The sequence below is a fragment of the Coniosporium apollinis genome (assembly GCF_000281105.1).
Source record: "Coniosporium apollinis CBS 100218 chromosome Unknown supercont1.36, whole genome shotgun sequence".
Classification (NCBI taxonomy): domain Eukaryota; kingdom Fungi; phylum Ascomycota; class Dothideomycetes; genus Coniosporium; species Coniosporium apollinis.
Window position 1 is genome coordinate 258,623 of NW_006913298.1, and position 19,283 is coordinate 277,905.

At 55.9% G+C, this 19,283-nt stretch overlaps 7 protein-coding genes across 7 annotated transcripts; 2 read left to right on the forward strand and 5 right to left on the reverse strand.

Annotated features, from left to right (window-relative positions):
* Positions 1 to 136: 136 nt before the first annotated feature.
* W97_06840 (uncharacterized protein) lies at positions 137 to 953 on the reverse strand (the record flags this gene model as incomplete). The annotated part of the gene is made up of 2 exons (XM_007784824.1): positions 137 to 426; positions 506 to 953. 2 exons carry the CDS (start codon positions 951 to 953, stop codon positions 137 to 139), a joined length of 738 nt encoding a protein of 245 aa, XP_007783014.1.
* Positions 954 to 1,450: 497 nt separating this feature from the next.
* On the forward strand, positions 1,451 to 3,160 carry W97_06841 (uncharacterized protein; the record flags this gene model as incomplete). Its single annotated transcript, XM_007784825.1, has 1 exon — positions 1,451 to 3,160. One exon carries the CDS (start codon positions 1,451 to 1,453, stop codon positions 3,158 to 3,160), a length of 1,710 nt encoding a protein of 569 aa, XP_007783015.1.
* A 1,013-nt stretch (positions 3,161 to 4,173) lies between these two features.
* On the reverse strand, positions 4,174 to 6,948 carry W97_06842 (uncharacterized protein; the record flags this gene model as incomplete). The annotated part of the gene is made up of 3 exons (XM_007784826.1): positions 4,174 to 5,227; positions 5,300 to 6,632; positions 6,762 to 6,948. The coding sequence occupies 3 exons, from the start codon at positions 6,946 to 6,948 to the stop codon at positions 4,174 to 4,176; spliced, it is 2,574 nt and encodes an 857-aa protein (XP_007783016.1).
* A 1,537-nt stretch (positions 6,949 to 8,485) lies between these two features.
* W97_06843 (40S ribosomal protein S4) lies at positions 8,486 to 9,553 on the reverse strand (the record flags this gene model as incomplete). The annotated part of the gene is made up of 4 exons (XM_007784827.1): positions 8,486 to 8,542; positions 8,595 to 8,889; positions 9,020 to 9,442; positions 9,540 to 9,553. 4 exons carry the CDS (start codon positions 9,551 to 9,553, stop codon positions 8,486 to 8,488), a joined length of 789 nt encoding a protein of 262 aa, XP_007783017.1.
* Positions 9,554 to 9,984: 431 nt separating this feature from the next.
* On the reverse strand, positions 9,985 to 11,263 carry W97_06844 (aspartate-semialdehyde dehydrogenase; the record flags this gene model as incomplete). The annotated part of the gene is made up of 4 exons (XM_007784828.1): positions 9,985 to 10,052; positions 10,108 to 10,839; positions 10,902 to 11,159; positions 11,209 to 11,263. The coding sequence occupies 4 exons, from the start codon at positions 11,261 to 11,263 to the stop codon at positions 9,985 to 9,987; spliced, it is 1,113 nt and encodes a 370-aa protein (XP_007783018.1).
* A 339-nt stretch (positions 11,264 to 11,602) lies between these two features.
* On the reverse strand, positions 11,603 to 13,543 carry W97_06845 (D-lactate dehydrogenase (cytochrome); the record flags this gene model as incomplete). Its single annotated transcript, XM_007784829.1, has 10 exons — positions 11,603 to 11,931; positions 11,984 to 12,191; positions 12,257 to 12,278; positions 12,329 to 12,616; positions 12,672 to 12,773; positions 12,833 to 12,867; positions 12,915 to 13,011; positions 13,074 to 13,182; positions 13,235 to 13,427; positions 13,508 to 13,543. The coding sequence occupies 10 exons, from the start codon at positions 13,541 to 13,543 to the stop codon at positions 11,603 to 11,605; spliced, it is 1,419 nt and encodes a 472-aa protein (XP_007783019.1).
* A 1,763-nt stretch (positions 13,544 to 15,306) lies between these two features.
* On the forward strand, positions 15,307 to 18,550 carry W97_06846 (uncharacterized protein; the record flags this gene model as incomplete). The annotated part of the gene is made up of 6 exons (XM_007784830.1): positions 15,307 to 15,317; positions 15,386 to 16,034; positions 16,083 to 16,235; positions 16,289 to 17,639; positions 17,696 to 17,817; positions 17,876 to 18,550. 6 exons carry the CDS (start codon positions 15,307 to 15,309, stop codon positions 18,548 to 18,550), a joined length of 2,961 nt encoding a protein of 986 aa, XP_007783020.1.
* Positions 18,551 to 19,283: the final 733 nt, after the last annotated feature.

Here is a 19,283-nt window from a genome sequence, read left to right on the forward strand (position 1 = left end):
TGTCTCGTCGTCTACACCCATCTTGTCACTCATACCCGCAGCTTTTCTACCCGCCACAGCCATGTCAACCATGTCACAGATTACATGGGGTTCCCTATCCTTTGGCAATTCATCGCCTAGGGCTCAAGGACACAACTTATTTCTGCATGTTGTAGGCTTCACCAATACCCCTCTGGACTGCTGGCCTGGCAGCAATTCTGTCGATCCACTTGAGCAAGTGAGGAAATGGCTCCATCTCGTCCTTCGTGAAGCCGGTCTTCTCCCAGCCCTTTACCCACGTCCAAGTCCCGATATCAGCGACCGAGTATTTCCCCTTCCCATTGCCGGCGAGATAGTCGCGTGGCTCGCCGGTGTATTTGCCGGAAAGGCGTATCTCCAAGACGCCGTATACGCGGAGGGTCTCGTTCTTGAACCGCTTGATCGCGTCTGCATTGCGGAGAGATGTGATGTCAGCTTTCGATAACGCGGATTCCTCAAATGAAAAGGCTGTTGAGAGACATCATACACTCGATTTTCTCCGGTGCTGCCCGCGAGAAGTGGTTCACCTGCCCCTGGTAGGGCGCACCACTGCCGTGCCAGAAGAAGAGCCACTGCAGACACTGGCTCCTCTCTAGGTCATCCTTGAACCCGAAGCGGTCCTCCTTGTCTGCGACCTTTAGCAGGTACAGCAATTCGGCAGACGTTTCCATCACCGGAAACGGCGGGTCTTGGTTGTTGTCTACGAGGACGGGGATGCGGCCGTTGGGGTTGAGGCGCAGGAACCACTCCTTCTTTTGCTCGTTCGTCATGATGTTGATGATCGTTGTTGACCAGGAGGTACCGTAGGCATCTTTGAGCTCTTCGAGCATGATCTGCACTTTCTGGCCATTTGGCGTGCTCTGCGTGATCAAGTGTAGGCCTTGGGCATTCTTGACCTCGTCCGGAGTCTCGTCGATGTACAGATGCTCGGCCATGTTTGAGGCGGATGACTGCTGAAGCTGTAAGGCGGTTAACTGAGGAGAAATCTAGAGCTTTCTTCTATCGGTATGTTTATATGGTTGTTAGCGGCAGGTGTTTAGTAATGGTACTCGTATGCATGGTAAGCAGACGGTCTTAGATAGCATCTAGGATTGCGGGGAACCCTAGTCCTCTTGCTTCGTGAGTGTAAGTAGCCTAGTCGTAGTAGCCGGAATAACTGCCCCCTGTTACAAGAGCGCTCTAGCTTTCCTAAATATTCTAGCTTGCTTAGTTGCTTGCAGGCTACTTAGGTGTAGATCTCTCTAAGACCATGCTCAGTGCGCTGTAGATAGATGGATCGGACATCTTGGCATCACGATTTCGGAGCTCTTATCGGAGCTCTTATCGCATTATCGTAGGTCTATCACGAGCTAGCAAAGTACTTTACACCACAGCCTCGAGCAGCCTTCTACTCCATCTCTTCTCAAATCCCACAAGATCCTCCGCCTCAACCATGTCCCCACCACCCTCAAACCCTTCCGCACCGCCAGTAACCTCCCACTCTCGAAACCCCTCCCTGGCCAACCCCCCAAAACCGCAGCGTACGTCCTCCAAACGCGTGCCCGCCCCATCCGCACCAAGCACGCATTTCACGCTGCTCATCCGCCTCCCCTTCCCCCGCGGCTCCTTCGTCGACCCTCCCCAGACCGACTGGGACGCAGCCAAGGACCGCGCGCTCTGGAAGACCATCTCGAAGAGCCCGCGCACCAGCGATCTGGACTGGGGCGAGCTGAGCCAGCGGTTCGGAGTCAGCCAGACGTTTCTGCTGCAGCAGGCGGCGTGGCTGTATGAGAGGCATCTGAGCCATGTGAGGGCGCAGATGAGGCGGGTCGGCGGTGCGGGAGCCGGAGCGGGAGCCGGAGCGGGAGTAGGGGCAGTACCTGCAGCCTTATCGCCTACGCCTACGCCGACTCCTACGCCAGGAATGAGCAGTGGGAGTGGAGGTGCGGGAACGGTGGGAGGAGTAGCGATGAAGAGAACAGGGAGCGGGGCTTCGAGAGCGCCGTCAGTGTTGAGCCAGAGGCCTACTGCTAGTCCGGTCCCAAGGGGCGAGAGCAGTGTGCCTGGGACGCCGCGGCCAGGAGGTAAGCTTGCCTCGTACACTGCTATACACGGGAGGAAGCTGCTAATATGGGATACGGACGCAGCACCGCTATCACGCACGCCGTCCACGACGACAATCACCCAGTCTCGCCACTTTCTACCGCCGTCGCCCCGCCAGCCTCTGAGGACGTCCTTTCGCTCCTCGTTTCCTCCGCCTCGCCGCACGTCGCCCACGCTCGAGACAACAGCCGAAACAGAGAACAGCAGCACCAGACCACCTGCATCCCCCTCGCCGCCACCAGCCAGCTCCGGCTCTTCCTCCTCCGACTCAGAGGCAGACAACGACGCCGCAAACGCCGGACTCCGCCGCAGCCAGCTCTTCAAGCGACCACCCCGCTTCGGCGCTCGGGGCGTCAAACCAGCCCTGAGCGCCGTAGACGACGAGTCCCAGCCCGGCGAAGACTACGACGACGAAGACTCAGCCGAGTTCCTGCCCTTCGCGAACCCAGTGGCACGCCAGCAGCACCAGCCGGCGCAGCAACCAGTCCACGACCCCAGCGCAACGCTGCGCCATCCCCTCCCGATTCGACACAACAGCACGAGGGAGCGGCCCGGCACCGCGCGCGCCACCACCGAGCCTCCCCAGCGGCCCCTCTCAGCGGTCGGGAGAGCGAGAGCCAAACAACCCGCTGCTGCCGCTGCTCTCGTCCCCATCACCCACCCCTCCTCCTCCGCGACCTCCGCATCCTCAACGTCCTCCGCCCCGCCTCTCCCCACCGCCGCCGGCCAAAGCCCGTATCACGACACAGCGCTCACGCAGCCGCAGTCCAACCCCGCATCCCGGCCGCCGACGGCGCTCTCCCCCCGCCACCGCGCCTCGCACCTCGCGCGCGGTGCGCTCTCGCCGCTTTCGCCTGGCATGAGGGGGACGGGACGGGACGGCAGCGAGGGGACGCCGAGCATGGGGAGTAGTTTTAGTGATCTGGATGCTGAGAGCGTCACGCAGAGTGCGTTGGAGGAGGCGCTGCTTAGTGGCATGCAGAAGGGGATGGGGAGTCGGATTAGTGTTTTTGGCAGGGTTGTGGGGGGTGGTGGTCAAAGCGGGGGACGGGGAGGTTGATGGGGTTTCCTTCGGGTTGGATATTTGGGTGATTGGGGGGGGAGGGGGCAGCCGCGGACCGTGTTTTTTGAGCGTGGGGATAGCAAGGAGAAATGGTATTGGTTCAGGGCGTGGTGTTGGTTATGCGGCTGGTGCTGTGCACGCTGCGCACGGAAGTCCCGTGGCCTCTGAACACATGCGGCAGTTCCGCGGTTCCGAAAATCGATAGTGTGCTTGTGACGGCGGTCCAATTCGCTGCCTCTGGCTCTCTTCAGTCACCGGCCTAGACGAATCTCTGTCTGCTTGAGGCTCCCCACCCAACCTACCTGTTGAACCTTACGTTCAGCCTTCTCCGTTTATGGGGAACAAAAGATGAGCTGTTCCCTCAATCGTCCATAGTGAGACTCCAGAATGTTGCCGACCCCGCTTCGGCGCAAGCGCCGGAGCTTCCGTTATACAGTATCCTGACGAGCTGGAATAGAAATTTGAGGCGAAGATGTCGGGCTTTTGTAGCGTGGTGTACTTTTAGTTTCCGTTTTTGGCTGAGGCGATGACTGGGGAGGAGTGCGAAGGTGGAGAAAAAAGTTGCTGGGAAAGCTGCTCAGATGAACAAGCGCACCCTTACTCCGCCTCCATAGCTAGACTATCGAGGATAGAAACCCCTCTCAAGAGCATCTTTCGGCAGGCACGGTACTTCCGTGTTTCTGGATGGAAATATGGAGCTGTCATGCACGGAGCGAACGAACAGAGATACGGCTTCCCAGCGAATAGAGTTTACGAGTTAAGAAATATATACCCCAGCACTATACAGGTTAATGAAAACAACATATGCACCAAAAAGCGAAAGCCCCACGACCCTCTCAGGCCGCCCTATCGACATTGGCGACCGGCCAGGCACCAAAAACCCTACCGTGCCATGCTAGAGAAAGAAAGTCCACAAACCCGCCCTACAGCCTCCTTGAAGAAACTGGAGCGGGCGTCACACCATCCTCCATCTCTAGCCCCTTCATAAATACAAAACCCCACATAACAGCCTACAGCTTATACTCATCCGGCCCCACCGAGTCCCTCGCCGGATACCTCCCCCCCGCACTCCCCGCCCCGCCACTCGTCCCACTTACCATCCCCCTCGCCATCGGCATCGTCATCCCACCCATCGCGCCCCCACCCCTACCGCCGCTATTCTGCCTCAGCCGTCCCGGTGGCCCCATGCCCGGAACCGAGAAATCCGGATTCGCGTTCAGAACCACATCCTGCTCGTTCGGCCGCCTCCTTGGGCCTTGTGGGCCGGGCCCGGCGGAATACCCCTGCTGCAGATGCTGCTGCGGCTGCGCGGCATACGGTCCTGGGCCGTGGTTCAGCGGGCTATGGCTGTGGGGCCCATGATGCGGTCCCGGACCCGGAGCGCCTCCTTGCGGCGGCCGCCAGTTCGGGTTCACGGGCCGCTGGCTCACGCTCGTGAACTGGGAGTTGTCGCTTTCGGCGGGACTGCGGGCGCCGACGGGGAGCTCTGCGTACGAGGAGTTGCGCTCCAGCCCGGGGGGCGTGTTGGTTGGGTGGAGGAAGCCGTGGCTGGCGCTGGCAGGCGGGAGGTATGTCGTCGCGTTATCGTTAGCGGAGTGGAGGGGGCGAGTACCAGTGCTGCCTGGTAATAGCGCGGAGGGAAGCGTGGCGCCCACGGGTGGGGTTGCGGCGCTGGATTGGGGTGAGGGCTCTGCGAAGCGTGGGTCTACGTCTTCGTAGTAGTTGTCGCTTGAGTTCATGCGCGTGTGGTTGCTGCTTTGGCTGGGAAAAGGCGCGGCGGGGTGTTGGGGCGGTACTTGGCCGAGGTCGGGGATAGGGTTCTGGGGTTGGTCGTGCGGTTGGTGGACTAGCGGGTCGAAATCGGCTGTTTTGGGCGTCCGTGGGCGGGGTGAGGTCGGTTTGGAGAAATTGGTTGCCATCGGCTGGACTAGAGTATCGCCTGCTAGTTCGACAGGGGAAGCTTCGATGGGCGAAAGACCGCCTCGTTGATTATTTGGATGGGAGAAATCAGGACTGGTTGGAGAGAGGTTATTTTGCCAATTGGTGCGGGGCGGGACGTAGTTCCTGGGAGTCCTTGTCAGCGTCTGGTATGCGTCTGGTAAATGAGGGAGTGAGATAGCGGAGAGAGTAACTCACTCATGCGAGTATGCGCTAGTCGGGCTGGCAAGCGTGCCCGAGCCTCTCCGTCCCGACGGCGCCAGTCCTTGCTGTAGCCCAACCATGCCTTGCACATCTCCGTCGCTGTCTCTCAAGCCGTAGTTGTTGCCCATCTGAGGTGGCACGCCGTTCATGGTATCCATCTCGACCGCCTCCCCTATCCGCTCCTGACCTATAGGGTACGGCCCAGGCGCGGGTGAGCCATCTCTTGGCATCGGTATCCGTCCTCCATACATCGGGCCCGGACCACCGTTTACACCTGGTGGGGGCCCGCCATAGTATCTGCTGTCATAGCCAGCGGGCGACGGCCCTCGTCCTCCTCGTCCCATCATCGGTCCGCCTCTTCCGTGCCCGTTCCACCCCGGTGGCGGCGGCCCTCGCATACCCTGCGGTCCACCCCTTCCGCGTGGCGGATAGCCTCCTCTCGGAGGATACCCGCCTCTTCCTCTCCCGTAAGTTGGTGGCGGGCCGCCAGATCTGTTTGATCCCATAGTTCCATTGCTCCCGTGATGTCTCAGCGGCGGAATGAATCCCGGTGCACCCGGGCCATATCCCCTTTCCGTCAGCTGCGGAAGCGGGTTGCCGTACTGATCCCTCGGAGCTCCCCTCCCTCTTCCCATCGGCACATTACCAAGCCCTTGACCCATTCTTCCCTGCTCCCCGTACCGGCCAGCACCATCATCAGACATGCTTGTCACCGTTGGACCGCCGTCCGTTCCTGCACTCCTCACGCTCGGATTCTTCGGGTTCAACGGCTCCCGGTCATCACTGTTTTTCTTGCGCATCTCAAATGTTGCAAACTGCGCCCCCTTCCCTTCTCCCACCGGTGTGCCATCAGCTCCCATCGGCGGCGGGCTCTCCGCTCTTGGCAGGAAGTTCCCCTGCTGCTCCGCGCGCGCCGCGTAGAAGTTTTCGCCGTTCATCTCGGCGTTCTGGGCAATGCGCTTCTTGCGCGCTTTACGGGATACGAGGGTGCGGCGCATGGCACAGGTCACGACGCCGCTTGCAACAATCAAGACTGTGGCTGCTAGTACGACCCAGCCGCCCCAAGCTACATGGGGCACAAACAGTAGCAGGTCGACCAGGAAAGCCAAGAGTGAGACCAGTAAGGTCGGGAAAGTGAGGATGAGCAGGGCGAGCAGGAATCGTGGAGAGTGGGCAGGAGAGTGGAAGTGTGCGGCGACGGCGAGGGCGAAGCATATTAGGGTGAGGAGGCAGGCGACTGGGTGGACGATGAGGATTGCGGAGAGCGAGTGCCGGGTTGAGGAGGGGAGAGAGAAGTCGCCATTGGAATTTTGTGGGAAGAGGCCATCTAAGTGGGAAGGAAAGTTAGTTACCTAACAATGCATGGAGTGTTTTCGGACCAGGGCCGATGAACGGCCATGGAGCACATCGGGGAGGTAGGAAGGGGGCCGAATGTGGTAACTCGGTATAGGCGTACCAGTGCTGTATCCTATCCGGATGCCACTACAGCTGTCCCCCTGGCAGTAGCCAAACACTCCGAAATTGACGCCCTGGTAAGTCGCGAGCGGTATCGCTTGGATGATGGGCGTGGTCAAGGTCGAAAGGAGTAATAGAACGAAAGCGGCGAAGAAGAGGACGGATAGGGGGGTCGCCGGCCGCAACATGGCTGCGGGCGTGAATTAAGGGAAGTATTATGAGATGTCCAGCTCCGTCGCCAGTATGAAGAGAACAGCCCCCAGTATTGCACGTCCAACGTGGGATTGGGAGGCGAATATCAGCGGCGCGTCAAGCGTGATGGTGCGGCGGTGCAGGCGCAGTAGGGGGGAGCGAAACGAGCGGCAGACTGTTGTAGGAGCATTGGTCCCCGGGACGGCCGTCAAGAAAATACAGAGTCTTGTCACGAAAAAAACGAGGCAGTGATGGGAAGTGGGCGTAGCGAACGTAGGAGTAACTAGCAAAAGTTGGCAGAGAAGTGTCCAGCCTGCCTTGCGGGGGGCACAGAACGCACTCTGGCGGTGGTGGTGGTGGTGAGGTTCGCTCGCCCGTCTTTCCAGGTTGTCCCCCGCTTGCCTCAGTCGAACCAAACGGCGCATTTGACCCAAGCAAGCCACATGCAAAACTACCGCGACTGCGGCTAGATGCACTGTTAACGGCCAATGATATGACCCGGACGAAAGCCAATGTCAAAGCCCGGTTCGTTACCGTGCATCTGCTAAAACCTCAGGAACCCGCACTTGCGCGCAAGCAAATTGAGCCAAGACCGGCACAGCAGCGATCATGGATACCTGTCAATCATCATCGTATCCACCCAAACCCATCCAACAAGTCCGTTGCCGCATCTTTGCTCCAGCTTATTCAACGCCAAGTTCATCATCAAACTGGACTCACGACCTTGTCAATCATAGAACAGCTAGGCCGATCTCATGCGATGAAAAGCACAAGATGTTCAGCAGTCCATCAAGATATCCTTGGTCTAGAAACTGCGCGTGGGGTATCCACCTTAATGCCCACGAGTGGCTTTCAATGCGGCCGCGTTTTATAGATGATCTTTGCACGTCTACAGTGAGCACAATTGTATAACGTTAGTAGTCAAGAGCGTTGCTACACCGTGGCAGAACGAAAAAGACACGGAATTGGCGCGGAGTCCGCTATGCACAAACGGTCTTCCGCCCGTCGCAATTACCGTCCCGGCACACTTCCCGGTCGTGGACACACGGATTGCCGTTTGGAAGCCCACAAGCCGGGCTTGCAACGACGAACGCGCCATCCTTGCGCCTCCTTTCCCCATCTAAAAACAGACTGCCGTGCTCCTCGCACGCAGGTCCAAACCGCTCATGCAGAACAGGCGATGTGAAGCCAGCGTCTATGCAGTGCAACGAAGTTGGTGCATAAGGCGTTTCGAAACGTAAACGGGCAGCGTTGCCGTAGGTTGAGAATACAACTTGAGTAGTATCCAGTTACGAGGGACTTTGGTGACTGCGAGACACAAAGGTCCTCGAGGATACGGGACCTTGTCGCCCAGCATGAGGGTTTTACGGCGACGCACAAAGACCAAGTACAACACCACAAACAATCATATCTTGAATTCATTGTAGATGCATGCCCTTTGTTGCACTGAATACATGAAACGGAGAAGCCGAGCAGCGCATGTTCCAGTACTCCGCCGCTTTTCCAACGTCCACCGCTCTCCCAGCCAGGTGTTTAGTGGCCAGCAAGAGCATAAGCCCTGCGGCGATCCCTCTCCTCGGCAATGGAAAGCTATGTATCTATCAGCTGTTGTTGAGATGTCCGCAATAGATGTAGATCTTACCTTGACACCCTTGCCCTTCGGCAGACTTATCCACGGCTTCTCGAGCCCAATAACGAAGACGTTGCTCTCCCGGGTAGCAAACTCGTTGTCAACAGCGTCCTTGATATGGACGATGTTGAAGCCGCCGTCGTGGCGCTCACGGTGGGTGATGACACCGACACGACCCATGTTGCGACCACCCGTCACCATCGCGATGACGCCCGAGTCGAACTTGATGAAATCCGTGATCTTGCCGTCCTCGAGGTTAATCTTGACGGTATCGTTGACCTTGATAGCCGGGTCCGGGTAGCGGATACTGTTATTGCCGCACAAGGCGCTCTGTCAGCACTTCGTTCCTCCCAGCCAGACGGCCGCATAGCGCGGTCCGCCATCGCCAAAGCTTGGTCCAACGTCTGACAGATGTGCGGGAGGAGAGTTTGACTCACGTCCGCGCATCGTGCGTAACCAAGAATGGGATCCCGCCCTTGCCCAACTGCACCCTCTTGACCTTGCCGAGCTTGTATCCCGCCTCCTCGGCCGTGATGCGGTGCACGGTGAAGCGGCCCTTGGTGTCGTACACCAGCCGGAAGTTCTCGCCCGTCTTCTCGATCGAGATCACGTCCATGAAGCCGGCTGGGTAGGTCACGTCGGTGCGGACCTTGCCGTCGACCCTGACCAGCCGCTGCATCATGATCGCCTTGGTCTCGCGCCCATTGAGCGCGTACTTTAGTCGGTTGCGGATGAAGACGATGAGGGGCATGCAGTCGCGGAGTTTGTGAGGACCGGGGGAGGCTTTGGGTGCGTAGGCGCCCGAGAGTTTGTCGAGCAGCCAGTGCGATGGCGCTGAAAGGCGCTTTTGGTGCTTCTTTCTGTGGGAGGAGAGTTGTTAGTGTCTGTTAAGTTGTCCACCTCAGATGCGCAGCAATCGGCCTGATTTCTTCTGTGATGCCTTCGAAAGGGACTTACGGTCCACGACCCATGATTGCGGTGTTGGATCACGGAGGGTTAGAAGGTGTTGAGTGGGTTGTCGCTCGTCGTCGAGATCTTGATGTTCCGACGTCCACAGCTTCAATTTCGCACTTCGCCAAAAGTTCGCACACGTGATGACTAAGCGAGGCTAAGCCACTTTGGGTGCGTCCTCAAAAATTCTTGGCAGATTTCTAGACGCAATGCGTTTCTTCATGTATTGTGAGTATTGACAAAGACGGATCTATGCTTGAAACACGTCAAGCATCTACTACGAGTGGTATATACGCATAGCGAAACTGCGATCACAACACGATGCCCCTTATAGAAACATCTCCCATAGCTTGCGAGGCTTTATCATTTGTAGCATAGCACTGTATCTTCAATTCCGCGCAGTCTTTGAGCACGATAGAGAACGCCATTACGCGGATGTTATCTATACATTCTACGCGTAACCCTTGAGCACCGCCGCCTCTGCGTTCAATATTGAAGACCCAGCTGCTCCGATGATAGCTATGCCAGGTTAGCGCGTGCTCACATAGCAATCGATTAGCACAGATCAACTTACTATTATGACTCAAAGCAACAAACTTGATATCAAAGATCCCGCTCTCGTCCTCCCTAACTCTGCCCACGCTGACAGCATACCCCCGATCCGTCTCCCTATCCAGCCTCGGCTGCGGCCGGTCCGGCTCCTCCATAACCACAATCGCCTGTTCCGGTGCACTTGGGCACCCAAGCTTCTGTGCCTCGCTCACGTAGTCCCTCATAGCCTGCTTGACCTCCTCTGCACTCGGCGGCGGCCTCTTCGCGAAAGCCAGACTCACGCATGCCGTGTGGCCGTCCAGGACAGGCACTCTGTTACACGCCGCACTGACGCGCAGGTGCTGGTCGACAAAGCCAGTGACATCGTCGTTAACGCTCCCGAGAATCTTCTGTGCCTCGCTCTCCAGCTTGTCTTCCTCGCCGCTGATGAAGGGCACGACGTTGTCGATGATGTCCATGCTGCTGACGCCGGGGTAGCCGGCGCCCGACACAGCCTGCATTGTGACTACTGAAACCTTGTCTACAGGGCCGAACTTCGCCTGGAGAGCGGCGAAGGGGATGACGAGGCCGATGACGGCGCAGTTGGAGTTGCAGACTAGGAAGCCTTTGTCGAGGTTGTGGTGCTTCCGCTGATGTTTGAGGACGTCGAGGTGGGAGAGGTTGACGGTTGGGACGACGAGGGGGACGATAGGATCACGGCGGTAGTTTTTGGCGTTTGAGAAGACGGCGAGGTTGGCCTTGAGGAAGGCCATTTCTGCGTTAAGATTCGGTTAGCTCCTCCTTATAGCATATCATGCGGTCTTAAAGGTGCTATACCAACATCGCCGGCAACATCACTGTCCAGCCCTGAGAATACCAGATCACAGTCTTTGAACTCATCTGGCGTGCATTTTCGAACGACTAACTCCCCCAATTGCTTGGACATGGGCATGGCCTGTTTCCATCGCACAGCATCTTTATATTTCTTGCCCGCAGATCGCTCAGAGGCGCCGACAGCTTGAAGCGTGAAGTGCGGGTGGAGCGCGAGAAGGAGGATAAAGCGCTGCCCCACAGAGCCCGTTGCGCCTAGGACTCCTGCAACACTGTCAACACAGGTTTCAATCTGCTTGTGGAAATCACGGACCGCACTTCTTCTTGGGAAAGTCTGGCTTCTTCGAAGTAAAATGTTCTACGTCCATGTTGTGTTGTGGTAGTTGCAATTGGGCTGAGTCAGGCACTTTTTTCAAAGTCGACGTGGGGTGTTTTCGCCGACATCGCATTTCAGATGACGCAGGGTCTGACGAACAGGGGTTTGCGAATTATCACAGCATTAACCAAGTCTGAGTTCCAAGGTTCATGAGGCTCATCCGGCGCAACCATGATCAAGGGATTGTGTCGTCTGCTCCAATCTGTAATTATACAGCTAGGATTGAGCCAAACTCCCCGACGCCGATGCCCGGCCAATCCGGGCCACAATGCGATGCCACAGAAGACAGAAGAAGTAACATCACACCGCTAACAACCAAATGACACTGTGATCAACCAGGAAAGTCCATGATCTTCCCTGGGTTCAGCAGCCAGTGCGGGTCCAGTGCACTCTTGATGCTCTTCATGACGCCGATGGTATCGAGCCCGAGTTCCTTTACAAGGGATCCTTTCTTCCCAAGCCCGATCCCGTGTTCGCCGGTACAGGTGCCTTCCATCTCTATAGCCCTGTCGACCATGTCATGAATGCACTTCTCAACGGCGGCGCGCTCCTTGGGATCCTTGGCGTTGTAAAGGATACTTTCGTGAAAATTGCCGTCGCCTACGTGACCGAGAATGCTAGCAAAGAGGCCTAGGTCGTCCATCTCTTTCTTGGAGATCTCTGTTGCTCTGGATCAGGACGGGCGGATGCTGTCGCTTGATAATCTGCTTACCAATGATATCAGGAAGCCTTGATATCGGCACTGCCACGTCCGTTGACCAGACGTCGTGGCCTTCTTCGCGGAGAGCTAGCATGCTCCACAGCGCCTCCTTGCGGGCAGACCATAGTTTCTTCTGCTCATCGGCGTCGGAGGCGAAGATGAAGTCGCCGCCTTTATGTGCTTTTGCAATTGATTTGACAAGCTTGATGTTCTCCTGAACCTGCAATGATGTGAGCCACCGTAAAACCAGACTGCATGCACGTTGTGAATCTCTGAACCACTCACTCCAGCCTTTGTACCAGAAAACCTATGTGGAGGATTAGCTGCGATCTAGCCTTCCATTGCACTCAGACTCACTTGAAGAACATAGTGGGCATCTCCTTCCACTCCCTGTCTGTATTGCCAGTCTTGTTGATCACCCTCATCTGAACATCGTCCATGATTTCCATAGCGGCCACAGGGACACCCTTCCGTAGAACCTTCGAAGCGGCAGCTGCGGCGTCACGGATGGTGGGGAAAGTGACCACAGCAACGCTTGTCTCTTGTGGGATCACGGCGAGTTTCAATGTGATCTCGGTAACTATGCCGAGAGTGCCTTCAGAGCCGATGAAGAGGCCGGTCAGGTTGTAACCAGCTGCTGTCTTCCTGTATGACGACTCAGCATAGTACAAGGCAGCTGTGTGATCCAGGGAAAGCTCACCTCGGCCTGCGACGTGTTTTCACCACAGTGCCATCGGCCAGCACGACTGTCAGATTGATGACCCAGTCCTTCATTGTGCCGTATCGGACGGCGTTCGTACCGCTGATGCGCAGTCAGCTCACAATGTCTAGATGCTGTCCGGACATGATCTTATATTGTACCTGCAGCTCGTTCCTACCATCCCTCCAATCTTTGCCTTTGCAGAATTAGTACAGGTAGAAGTACAGTGTCAAGACAACTTACTGATGGGCCGGGATCCACCGGGAAGAACAACCCAGAACCTTTGATTTCTTCATTGAGGCCCATCCACGGCACTGAAGGCTGCACTACGATATCCATGCTGAATCACCACCGTCAGCAGCAGACCGCGCAGGGCCAACCTCTAAGTACCAGATGACTCACTCTTCCTCGTGCAACGCAAGAATATTGTCCATAAATGCGAAATCGATACTCATACCTCCGTACGGGGCGGAGAAATTGGCCTCAAGGCTTGATCCGCCAGAGTACGGGACTGATTCCGCTGATTAACAAGTGTCAGAGAGTCAGAGCCTGTCTCAACTCACTCATCGGTATCTTGTACCTGTAACATACTGTGGCTATTTTCGAGACTTCCTCGGTGGATTTCGGATATGCTACAGCTACCGGTAACTGATCGATGTTGATCGACGACCACTCTGAATAGCCATGAACGCGGAGATCTTCGTCGTCGGTACTGATAGCATCGTCGCCTAATGAAGCTCGCAGTTCACTGATTGCCTGGCGAATGGTCAATACTCAGCTTCATAGTTCACGATGCCAGTACAATAACCTTTTCCAACTCCTGTTTGGCGGCATACTTCGGTGTTGTCTGCTTCGTCTGCTTTGTCGTCCATGGTGTCGCAATGCCCGCACGAGAATCGCTGACACCGTAGAGGTATGCAAGTGAGCCGGTAAATGCACTGAATAGCGCGACGCGACCTGCGGTCCAGAAGGGCTTCTGACCAGCGGTTGCTTTATTAAAGTGCTGCGATGAGGCGGACCTTGATCCCGCGTTAACCCACTTTCCTACAGGCCTGGTCAAGGCTCTTGCTGTCCGGAAGGGCCTCATATCGTCAGGTCATAGTGAGTGACCTCGCGGCTATCTGAAGTATTATTACGCCAAACTTGAGTACTTGTGAAGAGTAGCGGCAATGCAACCTTTTTAGTACATTGCCAGCAGGTCAGGAGAGTTATTTCCACGTTGTCGCCGAACCCTACAGCATCTGGGCTGCTCGTTGGATAAATACTCGTAATAGGCAATACAAACAGGTGTCGGATATCGGCGCAGTGCAAGTGGGGAAGGGGGGGGGGCTGTTGCGCAGACGTCTTCGGCGAATCATCCTCGGATTTGCCGCCCTCAAAGCAGTTCGGCATATTGTTCTGGCGAAATCCTAGGGCTATTGTTCGAAAGCCTTTGTCAGTTGTATTTCTACTTCGATGAGAACCAGATATACACGAGATCCGAACTGCGTGGGCGCGTTGCAAATTCAACCTGCAATGGTTTTCTCCTTCGAAGCAGTCTGCATGGGATCTGCCACAGGGATTGCAAGCCTGTGCGGGATGGGAAGATCTTGCTGCTGATGCGGCAACGAAGAACGAGACAGTCGGAGAGGCAGCAAGAGGATAATGGAATCTGCATAATTGGTCTGCTGCTGCTGCAATCAGAATTCTGCGTCCTGACCCTCAGTATACCTAGGTACCGTGATCCAACTCCAGACGTAGACAAGAGTAAGAGTTTGTTTAGATGCCATGCTACTGTATCTTGGCAACTCGGCCGTGCACGAGGGTTGATGTGCGTGGGTCTTCATCCCACTTCTCCCCGCATTCGGCTCTGACTCTGCCCCTGGATGGTAAGACATGTTGCTGTCAATGTACTGGCGAGTCCAAGAGCAATGGGAGTAATCGATACGGCGCTGGGGACCAGTTTTGCGTGATGTTTACTCTGACAGCGGTTGCTGGAGTGATGCTCGGTAGCGCCTGGTGGAGGTCATGGGAAAGCGCGACTGGGCGCGTAGCTGGAAACCCGAACACCGCGTTGAGATAGCAACTCAGTGCCGTATCTTCTGCTTGTAGAGCTGTCTAGCCGAGGCTTTTGTGATGGCTGGATCGCTGCAGGCTCTGTCATCAGAGGTCGAAAGAATAGTCTATTCGCCATACCTGGTCAGCTTACAGGTGAGTTCGGTTGCTGGCATGGAAGTTCGGACTCGACCTTCCCCCATGCCTTCCGCAGCACTCGATCTCCACGACAATCTCAACCATCTTGACGATATTCATGAGCGCATTGTAGCTAATCTCTGTGTAAGACACTCGACGACATATTACTACAGGCCGATGATATTATCATCCGCGAATGGGCCGATGGCCATCCTTGCCAGGTCGGAGCACTGGCGTCGGCGGTGCGAGAGGCACTTCAGCTGTGGCCCTACGCCTTGAGAATTCTGGATAGCCTTGGTAGGTGTCAATTGGTGCCGATTGGCAGAGTTGAGAGTGTTCTACTACGAGGGCTAATGATTGGTGGTGTGCTTAGCTTGTTCCATATCTTTTCGCAACACGGTATTGCAGCAGGACCCGAAGCTACTCGACGCGTTCCTCACGAAAGCGACAACTTCCTCTCACAATGTCGATGCGGTAGGCTACAATTGTCTTTCTGGTACGCATAGCAGCGGCGAGAGCTGACCTCAGACTCAGTACTCCAGTGTCTGCACAAGCCTCCTCCAGGAGCCCTTGCCAGAAACGCTTCCAGTACCGGCATCAGCACAGAAGTTCTTCCTAGCAGTGTTTGACAAGGCAGTGCGGTCTCCGTCGATCGAAAACCTCGGTGCCGTTTTCTCACTGCTCGACGGTCCATGTAGGCAGTCCATTAGCCTCCTGCCTCCACACAAGCTTGATGGATTTTTGGAGCACCTCCGCCAGACAATCAAAAGCCTACCAAGCCATGGCGATCAGGCGCTCACGCTTCTCTGCCTGGCCATCGGCACGATACTTTTGGAACAGATGCCATTCTCGGACTGCCTAGTACCGTCCACACTCCTAGAAAGCACACCCCCAGCACGCCAAGATCGAATCGGGCGCGCCAGCGAGCGTCCAAAGTTTCAAGAGTTATTCACCGGTGAGAAGTCTTATAAAACTCTTGACCTGTTGGCTTTGCGGACCTACCTCGCTTGTAAGAAGGACAATACCATCTCTCAAAGCGAGGCCGTAAAAACCGCTAGGGCCGCTCGCCGGACTCTTAGTGCGTTTCCCACGCAGGCCGTCGATGCTTGGCGTCGTAAGAGCGGGCATTGGATCGAGAAATTGGCGGAGAGCTTGAAAGCTGCGCATATCAGCCCGGAACTACAACTTGAGGTTGGTAATCGCAGCAATCTTACGATTTCCTGTCCCTGACGTACACAGGCGTGGGCTTTTGTTGCGCCCTTGGCGGAATCATCACTCGAGCATGTCCGGACCTTGGCACCTTTTGAGAAACTCTTACTTAACCTTGGTCAACTGTCGGTCACTCATCGACAATTGCGGAGTGCCTTGGATGTGGCTTTGCGCTCCTTCGCTGTAAGTGAATCCCTTACTCTAGGTAACACAATCAACTTACTGAATGAATGAAGCCTCATCTTAGTGTGCCATTCTTCTTGGAGCTGCTGCGTCGTGCGTTTAGAGATGTGGTACAGCCAAATCAGCAGCGATTCCAGGAGTCAAGACTGTATAGCGTCTTGATGCGAAGCCTGACAAGTGTGGCTCAAGTCAGCCCGCAGACCAGAAAAGCTCTCCTGTCAGCACTCGTGTCCGACGAGCTGCAGGATATACTTCAATGCTTTCTCACCACATCGATCTCTACCTCGCCAGCGGAAGTCCTTCGAGCCGCCGCATGCGCGCAAGCTTCTCTGGATATGCGGATGCAACTGGGTCTTGTTACATGCTCGCTATTGCTCAAGTCTGCCGTCGCTGCACAGGCAGAGGGGCATGTCATCGCATTGTCCACTATCTGGCTTCTGCTTGACAAGCAGCAAGAGTTTGCAAGGCAGCTGTCGCCGTGTGGACATTCAACTGAAGTTGTACGACAAGCGCCGAAGATCTCTCTCGCTCAGCTGGAAGGGACGCCCAACGTACAGGTTGACAGCCACGACTGGCGAGCACGGCTTGCCGCAGAGTTTCAGACCGAGGCCAAGCTGCACCACGAGGCTACGGTTCGTACAGTTGATCAGATCTGTCGAGACCTGGAAGAAAGGTGCAAAGATGCAGAAGCGCCGTTTAGAGAAGAGCAAAGGAGACGCAAAGAAGTGCAAGACCAATGCGATAAGATCAGTAAACATGCGGCAGACCTTGAAGCGCAAGCGATCGATCAGCATCTGTACTTGGAGACGCTCGAAAAAGAAAAGCTTCAGATACAGGCGGATCTTGGCGCCGTCCAATCCGACAATGACGACCTTTCTGAAGAGGCAACAGAGCTTCGCCGGCACTTGAAGGAGGCGCATCAACAAGCTGAGCGGCAGGTAGCAGCACTCAGTGCGCAACACATGGAGAAGGAGATGGAGTTCCGAACCGTTGTTGCAGCCAAGAACAGTAGCATCGAGGAGCACGAAAGGATCGTCCGTGAAATGGCCAAGGACAAAGCGGCCACTCAGGCCGAGCTCCAGTCAGTGCGTCAAGAGCTGGACGAGGTACGTGGCAACCATGACCTGGTGCGCAAGAAGCTCTCGGAAGTCGAGCATAGCCTCTCCGTAGATAACACTCGTCTCGTCGATATGGAAGCTCAGCTGCAAATGCTGAAGGCTGAGAAGGTGGAGATGAGCGCTCTGAGGAAGCAAACACAAGCGAGGCTTGATGCAATGAACGCCCAGCTGTCCGCACTGAACGAGAAATACGAGGGACTCATAGTCTCATCGAGAGAAGAGATGGAGACGTTGGCTTACAAACATCAAGAAATACTCCATACTCTCAATGAGCAGGCAAGTAACAGTAACTGTGTAGTTCATTTTATCCAGCTAATGGACAACAGGCGACCGTTGCAACAGCTCAACATGAGGAAGAGTTGCGGCGGATTCACGAGGAAAGCGCTCAGCTCCGACACGCGCACGACTCCCTTGGCCTCGAACTGCAAGGGAAAGAGACGGAGGTGGCGAAGCTGATGCGAAAGGTTCGGACGTTGTCTTAAAGGAGAGATCCGTTCGAAGCACGGCTCTAACGCTCACCAGATTGACAAGCTCACCAAAGCATTCGTCGAGAAAGAGGCCGAACTTACCGAAGCGCAGAACATCCGGAAGAACATGCTTGGCGCTCTAGGTATCCAGGAAGAGGTCGCCGCCGCTCTAGTTCAGGCTCCCGGTACGAAGATGGACCGTGGCCAGCCTCCGAGAACTCGTGCCCTTCAACGGAAGAGCCATCCAGGCGCCATATCGCAGGCTCGCCATGCTTTTGACGAGGACCCGCTGGATACAGCGGAGCCGGCGATGGATGCGAACCGCTCGTTCGAGTCTGCATCGTCGAAGAGCGGGCCCACTCCCAAGCGCGCAAAGCCGCGCAAGTCCTTCAAAGTACCAACTCTACAGCAGCCGCGTCTCAGTGTTTTCCCGCACTCGGTCAAATCCGTGAGAAGTAAGCCGGTCCCGGGCCGGCAACCTTTGATGGACGTGTCTGCTGGCCGCGGCAACATGTCTCCTGTGCGTGTTGGAGGCGATGGCAAGGATCCCTTCAAACGTAAAGATCCGACAGTGACCGATCGAGAGGACGACCAGACGGACCAGTGCGAAGAGATGGAGGATCTGCCGTTCGATACCGGTGAAGTGCTAAGTGGTACTCCGGCAACACCTCTGTCTATCGTGCCGCGCAAGCTGCGCAGTACTTTTGATGGGACGACGGCGGAATTCTAGTCACTTAGCAAACATGATGAGCGTTTGGCGTTTAATGTTTGGCGTTGACCGTGAGCGCGGAAAGGCCTGTTGTATACTGGGACGCGGCTTCTGGACTTTGGGTAGCCACACAGTCCGCGCTTGAAGGCTGAAAACTGGAAGATACCCGAGCTTAGGAGTAGGACATGTTGTCCACAAGACGAATCCTTTCCGTTGCACTTTTGTCTGAGTTTACCTCGTAGCTGTGACATCGCTAACCTGCCGCCGCAACCGGGGAACTGGAACTGTCTCGGCTGGCTTCAGGCTGATAAAACTCAGACCTCACTTTCTGATGTGGTAAGCCTGTGTAAACATGGCTCAGAGCTGCAACGACCCGTAATCGAGCCGCTTGATGGCTACAGTCGACTAGAGCTGCGCGAAAGGCTACAGGAATATGAGCTTGAGAGCCAGCCATCGACATTGTGCAGGGAGAGGCGCACCTCGACCGTTGCTTGGGCAGATGAATCGGGTGTTTATTAAGCTGTCTGGTTCTACGAATCTTATTTAAAATCTCTGACATGGCTCCGCTGCAGCTCATCTTCAAGTCTCGCTTCCAAGTTCTACCGTGCTTCCTGGAGTTGATGATGAGCTTGTTTGATCTACATGGTAAGTCTACCTTTCAAAGTCGAGAGGATATGGCCCGCAGAGGCGAAGTCGCGATGTTACTGAGGGAGCTCATAGTCACGATACCCAGCTCATCACAACCCTTCTCAGA